We start from the raw sequence: 9,663 nt of genomic DNA, 5'->3' as shown, positions 1-9,663 counted from the left end.
CCCCCCACTCCAGCAACCCTCAGTTTGTTTCCTGAGATTAAGAATTCCTCATATTGGGCTCCTCTTTTTCTTTTGGAAGACTAGTCTAACCACCAGTTGGCCCAGAGAATTATCCAGTAATCATATTCGTTACATTGACAACACCATGTTAACTGCGTCTGCTCATCTTTTTTACATTTTCTGGTGTGTTTTTTACATACATTGTATCATCTGCCTTCATGGTGACAATTCCTTATGATGTGATAATTAACGTGATTCCCTTGATCATGTAGAGAAAGCAGAGTGCGGGACAAGACGCAGCTGGCCCGTTCTTGTAGACTGTTGAGTAGGAGAGCTGGGATTCAGGTTTTCTGGCTCCAAATCCCAAATTCTTTCTGCCACAGCATAGCTGTACTGTCATCTCCTTGGATGTAACAATCTTAACACTTGATAAATGGTATTTGATATTCATGTTGACATTCTGCTAGACTCAAGGCCACTTTTGACTTGGCCAGAAGGTGGGAATGTAGGCTTTCTATTTTCAGTAGCAATGGGGAGAGCCAGAAATTGAAATCCACAGAGGATCTAAAATATAAACCAAGCTGGGCATTCAGACTGCCACCCCTGTCCAAGCATATAACTGCTATAGTCAAGCCGAATACATGGACTGGAGTGGGTTTTTTCTTTTTTCTTTCCCCGTGCACTTTGTGGTAGAAACACTTGAAGTTACAAAGGCCAGATGACAATGAAGGAAAAAGACCCAAAGATAAGACTGTGTATTTATCTTTGAAAAACTGAGAGTTGGCTATACGGTTGGTGATGTATCCGGTGGCAGGTTCTCACTTGTGGGTGCACTGCCCCTGGGGACAGCAGAAGACCCCTCGCGATGCCCCCCATTCCTGACTCCTTATAATGTCAGCCATGTCCAGGGTGAGGGTGAGGGATGGCACGTTCTGTTAAAGGCTCCAGTCAAGGCAAGGGAAAATATACGTTGAACTCATTTCTTATATTCTCAATGAAGAATTGATAATGAGGCAAGTTCCAAAATTAAAAAAATTGTATTAACATCTTGTACCTTTTTTGCTTAACGGTGAAACAAACGTTTATGTAACTGCTTTGTGTCTGGATTCTGATTTAAATGAAATAAAGCATTCTTAGGACACAGCAAAAATATATTCTATCTTCTGGCTTAAGAAAGAAATACATATTGACACCATTGAAATAGCAACACACTCTTGAGATGCAAGCAGTTAGTATAGGGTTTTAAAGAAACTTTAAACATATTATATAAAGCAAATTAGGCATAGCATGTAAAATTATATTTAAGTGAGGAGAAGGTCTCTGGAGTTTTAATATTCAGCTTCTTCACTTCCTCTTGGATTATGTGTTTTTCCACTGTGTGACGTGAGCTGTCAGAAAATGTTAAGAATTTTTTTTGCACCATTTTGCCACACCATTCCTGTGAGTGTCTTAAGTATCTGGTGGCAGCCACTGCTTTGTTCATCAAGTGCTGGGTCGTGAGATGCTCTCCTGCTGCAGCCCCCTCTGATTAAAGAGGTAAAATTGCTATTTGCTCAGCCTTTCGTTCCTTTTCACAGCTTCCTGAGCACCTAAAAATAAACACTTTATTCCTTTCAGATCGAAAAAACAAAACACCCTGTTATCTTTACCGCAGTCATCTTGTCTGGAAGAAGCCAATGTGAACAAACTTATTGAAAGGGGTGTGTGGTTAGAGAGGCTTACAGGTACTGGGCTGTCTGCTTATTTCAGACATGAGGCTTGGGTTACAATGCAGCCAGGTGGAAGGCTTCACTCTGGGTCAACTGATGTGATCAGATTAATTAATTGAAGAGAGGGAGGGAGTCAGGTGCCGCCCTATTCGGATCTCCCCCTGGCTGTTGAACCGATAAAGAGGTTCCAAGATTGCCTGAAAATGTTGTTTTAGATCAGCCCCCAAGGGATGCCTTTCAGTCTTACGTACACCTCATCTTTAAAATCGGGGGTTGTGTCTTAACCCTCTCCGGAGGAGAGAGGCACAGCCAGGGTTTTGTCATTGACGTGCATATGGAGACAAGAAGTCCATTTGTCAAGTGAAAAGAGCAGATATCTTAACATCGAGAGTCATTCACATTTGACTGTGGGGTAGTTTTTATACAGTGTTTAAGTGTCTAGTTCATTTTCATTTGTGATCAGTTTGCAAGTAAATTCATCGGGGTAAAAATGTGTGTTCTGTGCTTCCTAGCGAGACACATCTCCTCCTGCTTCAAGTCTGTAAAGCCATGTGGAAGATTTATACCATCTGTGCAGTGGGGTTTGTTTTTTCTTTAATAGCACAAGTTTTACTTTGCTCCAATTATAAGTTATCTTGTGGTAAACCTTCTTGAAAGAGGCATTCACTAGTGTTTTATTAGGGGGTAGAAAGTATGCCTCTCTGTATTGAAAATGAGATAATTGATCATGTAACTATTGAAATATTTTCTCAAAGTTTAATATACTTAGGAACACAGTGCCTCAATATAAAATATTTTATAACTAGAATGAATTTAATTTAGAATTCAAACATTGCTAATAAAATCGACCAATATTTTAAAAGTTTTAAGTAACTTAGAATCAACCCTAGTTAAAAATAAAGGCTTTACCTGCTGTTATAGAAGACTTAGGCTTAGCTTTAAATTCTTTATAGCTGCCAGATATGGCAAATGCCTCAGGAGTTACAGTGATTAGGGGGCAGATGATAAAAATTGTTGAATGCTTCTGGGATTATAGAATCATAGCACCCTACTATATTAAAATGGCTGGTGTATCTTTATATGATTCTTAATGGTGGCAACAGTCTTGTACCAAATGATGAATTGCCTTTATGGATAAAACCTTCCTTTAAACTAGTTCCAAAAATAGCCTTAAGCCAGGGTCCTGGGATCGAGTCCCACATCGGGCTCCCTCCTCGGCGGGAAGCCTGCTCTCCCTCCCGCACTCCCGCTGCTTGTGTTCCTGCTCTTGCTATCTCTGTCTCTGTCAAATAAATAAATAAAATCTTAAAAAAAAAAAAATCTCAAAATACTGACCTGAAGATTTAGTTCACTGGAGTGGAGGTTCTTAAACTGCCAGGGTTTGCAATCTAGATAGGATGATTTTTTTTCTATTAAAACAACAGAAACCTCTTCTCAAAATTTAGAGATGCACAGATAGTAGCTAAAAAATATATATATAATAATTACGCAGATATTTGGTCGGGTGAATTAATATCAAATAGTGATCAGGTAGAATTCTGTCAAATGTGGAGATAGGAGATGCTTATTAAAATAGCTTTAAATTACAGAAAACTGGGAAAGTTTTCTGTTGTTTGTATTTCTTTTATTAAAACAATTTATCTGTTAATGGTAGTGGTAAAAATTCTGCAGTTGTTCTCAATCTTTTTTCTTCCACATTTTTCAGAAGTGTAGCACAAGAATATCAGCTATCCTAGGCAGCGGTTCTCAGTGGTAGGGTCATTCCCTGGATAGGATTTCGTGGTTCTGTTGGAATCATTGAGTGGGGACATGAATAGTTTGAGAAGCCCCCTACCCCCCCACCATTGTAAGGGAGACATATTTGCATCTCAGCCAGAAACGCAGAATATTCCCATCCCTTAGAAGTAATTATATTCCTCACCCCTCTAAGAAGCATTTGAAAAATCCAGTTGTGAATTTTAAATGAAATAGCCTATGGGGGAAAGAGGAAAATTAAAACACTACAGTATAAGCAGATTAGGAAATGGATCATTACATGGAATGAGGAATCACCAGGAGTGAGAAGGGTTGGGGTTTAACATACGTTGAAAACGTCTCAAGGAGAGGGTTCCACACAGGTGTTGTCATCGACCAACAACCTGACATTTCTCAGGGTAGGAAAAGCATGCAGGTTGGGATACCCGAAGAACAAATAATGCTTCTCCTCCTTTATAGGTGATTGTGCTCCCCTTCATGATGCTAACCTTCCTGCAGAACTGTGCCAGTGACTGTCACTCCTCTCATTTTTTCAGTCCCCATTGTAAAGCAGACCTGGGCGGACCAGGCAAGTGTCATTGAATACTACAGTGATCACGCAGAAAGTTCCATTCCTACAGTAGATCTGGGGATTCCCAATACAGATAGAGGTGAGTCATTAATTCATATTACTCTTATTCAGAATGTCCATTATCCTAAATTAGGATAAAAATGAAATATCTTATAAATACTATGATTTTTGCCTTATGTAAGTTTCGCTTCTTCCCCTCCCAACATCTTTACCCATGGATATGGATCGATTCTCTCAGATTAAGAGCTGCTTTATAAGTATTAAGAAAGGTTGTAAGTTGTTAGGCCATGTTGATATGACTGACTGAGCATATGACAATTAGGATTATTTAACATATTTTTTTATACCTTCATAATTCATTGTGGCCATTCTGACTGGTGTGAGGTGATATCTCATTGAGGTTTTGATTTGGATTTCCCTGATGCCAAGCGATGTTGAGCACTTTTTCATGTGTCTGTTGGCCATTTGTATGTCATCTTTGCAAAAATGTCTGTTCATGTGTTCTGCCCATTTCTTGACTGGATTATTTGTTCTCTGGGTGTTGAGTTTGATGAGTTCTTTATAGATCTTGGATTCTAACGCTTTATCTGATATGTCATTTGCAAATATCTTCTCCCATTCTGTCGGCTGTCTTTTGGTTTTGTCGACTGTTTCCTTCACTATGCAAAAGCTTTTTATCTTGATAAAGTCCCAATAGTTCATTTTGTCTTTGTTTCCCTTGCCTCTGGAGATGTGTCTAGCAAGAAGTTGCTGTGGCTGAGGTCGAAGAGGTTGTTGCTGTGTTCTCTTCTAGGATTTTGATGGATTTTTGTCTCACATTTAGGTCTTTCAACCATTTTGAGTCTATTTTTGTGTGTGGTGTAAGGAAATGGTCCAGTTTCATTCTTCTGCATGTGGTTGTCCAATTTCCCAACACCATTTGTTGAAGAGACTGTCTTTTTTCCATTGGACATTCTTTCCTGCTTTGTTGAAGATTAGTTGACCATAGAGGTGAGGGTCCATTTCTGGGCTCTCTATTCTGTTCCATTGATCTATGTGTCTGTTTTTGTGCCAGTACCATACTGTCTTGATGATGACAGCTTTGTAATAGAGCTTGAAGTCCAGAATTGTGATGACAGTGGCTTTCGTTTTCTTTTTCAACTTTCATTTGGCTTTGGGGTCTTTTCTGATTCTGTACAAATTTTAGGATTATTTGTTCCAGCTCTGTGAAAAATATCGATGGTATTTTGATAGGAATTGCATTGAATGTATAGATTGCTCTGGGAAGCATAGATATTTTAACAATATTTGTTCTTCCAATCCATGAGCATGGAACATTTTTCCATTTCTTTGTGTCTCCCTCAATTTCTTTTATGAGTGTTCTATAGTTTACAGAGTCCAGATTCTTTGCCTCTTTGGTTAGATTTATTCCTAGGTATCTTGATGCAATTGTAAGTGGGATCGATTCCTCAATTTTCCTTTCTTCTGTCTCATTATTAGTGTACAGAAATGCAACTGATTTCTGTGCATTGATTTTATATCCTGCCACTTTGCTGAATTCCTGTATGAGTTCAAGCAGTTTTGGGGTGGAGTCTTTGGGGTTTTCCACATAAAGTATCATATCATCTACAAGGAGTAAGAGTTTGACTTCTTCTTTGCTGATTCTGATGCCTTTTATTTCTTTTTGTTGTCTGATTGCTGAGGCTAGGACTTCTAGTACTATGTTGAATAGCAGTGGTGATAGTGGACATCCCTGCCGTGTTACTGACTTCAGGGGAAAAGCTCTCAGTTTTTCCCTGTTGAGGATGATATTCACTGTGGGTCTTTCATAGATGGCTTTTATGATTTTGAGGTATGTTCCTCTATCCCTACACTGTGGAGAGTTTTAATCAAGAAAGGATGCTGTACTTTGTCAAATGCTTTTTCTGCATCTTTTGAGAGCATCATATGGTTCTTGTCCTTTCTTTTATTAATGTAGTGTATCACATTGATTGATTTGTGGATGTTGAACCAACCTTGCAGCCAAGGAATAAATCCTACTTGGTCATGGTGAATAACCCTTTTAATGTACTGTTGGATCCTATTGGCTAGTATTTTGGTGAGAATTTTGGCATCCATGTTCATCAGGGATATTGGTCTGTAATTCTTTTTGATGGGGTCTTTGTCTGGTTTTGGGATCAAGGTAATGCTGGCCTCATAAAATGAGTTTGGAAGTTGTCCTTCCACTTCTATTTTTCTGGGGTGAATTTTTCTGTCTTGTCATTTTGTCCAGAGAAGAATAGATGAACAGGATAACAAAATACAAATGTAGAAAATTTATTTTGTCTGATATAAGGATTGCTACCCCAGCTTTCTTTTGTCCATTTTGAACTATTGGGACTTCATCAAGATAAAAAGCTGGCCTCATAGAATGAGTTTGGAAGTTTTCCTTCCATTTCTCTTTTTTGAAACAGCTTCAGAAGAATAGGTATTAATTCTGCTTTAAATGTTTGGTAGAGTTCCCCTGGACTCTTGTTTGTTGGGAGAGCTGTGATTACTGCTTGAATTTCCTTGTTGGTTATGTGTCTGTTCAGGTTTTCTATTTCTTCCTGGTTCAGTTTCGGTAGTTTATACGTCTCTAGGAATGCATCCATTTCTTCCAGATTGCTTAATTTGTTGGCTTATAAGTTGCTCAAATATGTTCTTATAATTGTGTTTCCTTGGTGTTGGTCATGATCTCTCCTCTTTCATCCATGATTTTACTTATTTGGGTCCTTTCTCTTTTCTTTTTGAGAAGTCTGGCCAGGGATTTATCAATCTTATTAATTCTTTCAAAGAACCAGCTCCTAGTTTCATTGATCTGTTCTACTGTTCTTTTGGTTCTATTTCATTGATTTCTGCTCTAATCTTTATTTTCTTCTCCTGCTTGGTTTAGGCTTTATTTGCTTTTCTTTCTCCAGCTCCTTTAGGTGTAAAGTTAGGTTGTGTATTTGAAACTTTTCTTGTTTCTTAGGACTGCCTTTGCTGCATCACAAAGATTTTGAACAGTTGTGTTTTCATTTTCATTTGTTTCCATGAATTTTTAAAATTCTTCTTTAATGTCCTGGTTGACCCATTCATTTAGTAGGATGCTCTTTAACCTCCATGTGTTTGTTTTCCTTCTAAATTTCCTCTAGTGATTGAGTTCAAGTTTTAAAGCATTGTGGTCTAAAAACATCTAGGGAATAATTCCAATCATTGGTACTGGTTGAAACCTGATTTGTGACTCAGTGTGTGATCTATTCTGGAGAATGTTCCATATGCACTCGAGAAGAATGTGTATTCTTTTGCTTTAGGATGGAATGCTCTGTATATACCTGTGAAGTCCATCTGGTCCAGTGTGCCTTATTTCCTTGTTGATCTGCATAGATGATCTGTCCATTGCTGTGAGTGGGGTGTTAAAGTCCTTTACTATTATTGTATTATCAAGTGTTTCTTTAATGTTGTTATTAATTGGTTTATATAATTGGCTGCTCCCACGTTAGGGGCAAAAATATTTACAGTTGTTAGATCCTTGTTGGATAGACCCTTTATGATACAGTGATCTTCTTCATCTCTTATTACAGTCTTTGGTTTAAAATCTATTTTGTCTGGGGTGCCTGGGTGGCTCAGTCGTTAAGCGTCTGCCTTCGGCCTAGGTCATGATCTCAGGGTCCTGGGATCGAGTCCCACATCGGGCTCCCTGCTTGGCAAGAAGCCTGCTTCTCCCTCTCCCATTCCCCCTGCTTCTCCCTCTCCCATTCCCCCTGCTTGTGTTCCTGCTCTCGCTATCTCTCTCTCTGTCAAATAAGTAAATAAAATCTTTAAAAAAATAAAAAATAAAAAAAATAAAATAAAATCTATTTTGTCTGATATAAGGATTGCTACCCCAGCTTTCTTTTGTCCATTAGCATGATAAATGGTTCTCACCCCCCTCACTTTCAATATGGATGTATCTTTATAATCGTTATTCTGAATTCTAGTTCTGATATCTTTATTATATCCATACTGATTAAGTGTCTGGCAGTTAGTACTGCCTCTTTTTCTCTTTTCTGGGGTGAATTTTTCTGTCTTGTCATTTTGTCCAGAGAAGAATAGATGAACAGGATAACCAAATACAAAAATATCAACCATGACCCCTGAAAAATATGTATTAAACAAATCAGAAGCAATCAGAAACCAAAGAAGAAAAAAAAGGAAAAAGAGAATATAATCAAACAGGTGGACTGAACAGAGTAATACACTAGGTCCTGGGTGTATTTTGGTCTGTTTGTTAGAAAATAGATCCCAAAATTGTAAAGAAAGAAAAACTTATGTATATACAAAAATAAAATTGAATACAATGAAAGGAAGCCAAAAATGAAGAATATATATATGTAAATGTAAAAACGAAAATTAAAAAAGACTTAAAAGTGTTGATAAAAATAAGAAACTAGCTGAAAAGGAAAAAAAGAAAAAAAAATTTAAACTGAAAGCCTAATGAATCATGAGAAAAAAACCTCAAATTCTATATACTATTTTCCCTTAACCCTGGAGTTTTGCAATTCTGTGTGCTTCGTAAACTTGGTCTTGGCCTGATGTTCCAGCTGGTCTTCTGGGGGAGGGGCCTGCTGCACTGATTCTCAGGTGTCTTTGCCTGGGTGGGGTTGCACCGACCCTCGCTAGGGGGCCGGGCTCAGTGTAAGCTGCTTAGGGTTGCTCTATGTGGCTTTTGTTCCCTGAAGGCCTTCTGCTCAGCTTTAGAGGATGAAAATGGTTGCACCCCGGTCTCCAGCCCCAGAACTGACAGTTCGCACCCCACATTCTTCAGTGAGCCCTCACAGAAAAGCAGTCAGTCATTCTTATCTCCCTGGTTTCCATCCACACTCTGTTCACCCAGCCTGTGACTGAGCATTTTTATCTCAGGCACATGACCCTGTTACGTCTCCAAACTTTATAATATAGACTCCTGCAGCGCACACATGCGCCGCTCCTCCTGAGGCAGGGAGAGGACTCTCGCCACTGTTTTGCCGCTTGCTGGGCCCCTGCTCAGACAGCAGTCCACCGATCATGCCATGGTTTGTGGTTTATAGCAACACAGGGCTGAGAGTCCACTCCTGGGCTTGCTGATTGCTTCTGGCTTCCCTGCTCCGATGCTTGGGAGCTCTGCCACACTCAGGCACCCCCATTCTTTCTGTGACCCTGGGATCCTGAGACCACGCTGTTCCACCTTATATTCTGCCTGCTTTGCCACCTAAGCACCTTTCAGGCAGGGACGTCCACCTTGGGAACAGAATTCTATAAATTCTGATTTTATGCCCCACTGTTATATCACTTTCCGGTATCAGGCTTATGGAGGCTCCTTCCCCCCAGGGGTTTATCTTCCAATATATTGCCTCCGATTCACTTCTCCGCACTTCCTACCTTGCAAAAAGTGGTCGCTTTTCTATTTGTAGAATTGCAGCAATTCTTAGACCTCCGGTTGAGATCACAGGTGTTCAGAATGATTTGATAGCTATCTAGCTGAATTCCGGGGACCAGATGAAACTAGGGTTCCCTACTCCTCTGCCATCTTCCCCAGGCTCTTGAAAAATGATTTTACATTGAGGTGTTTTTGGTTAAGCTTGCTTTTTAGATTTCAGTTTAAGTTGTCTTTAATAATCATTTATTCAT

The 9,663-nt window shown here is 39.2% G+C and overlaps 1 protein-coding gene across 1 annotated transcript in view; it reads left to right on the top strand.

Annotated features, from left to right (window-relative positions):
* Positions 1 to 9,663, top strand: part of B3GLCT (beta 3-glucosyltransferase) — a 99,372-nt gene that overhangs the window by 49,808 nt on the left and 39,901 nt on the right. The window contains exon 11 of the mRNA XM_044913600.1: positions 4,001 to 4,114. Coding sequence (XP_044769535.1) covers positions 4,001 to 4,114 — 114 coding nt within the window. The remainder of the gene's footprint in view (positions 1 to 4,000; positions 4,115 to 9,663) is intronic.

This window comes from Neomonachus schauinslandi, chromosome 3, assembly GCF_002201575.2.
Source record: "Neomonachus schauinslandi chromosome 3, ASM220157v2, whole genome shotgun sequence".
Lineage (NCBI taxonomy): Eukaryota > Metazoa > Chordata > Mammalia > Carnivora > Phocidae > Neomonachus > Neomonachus schauinslandi.
The sequence above is the reverse complement of the archived record's forward strand: the minus strand, read 5'-3'. Positions and strand labels throughout refer to the sequence as shown.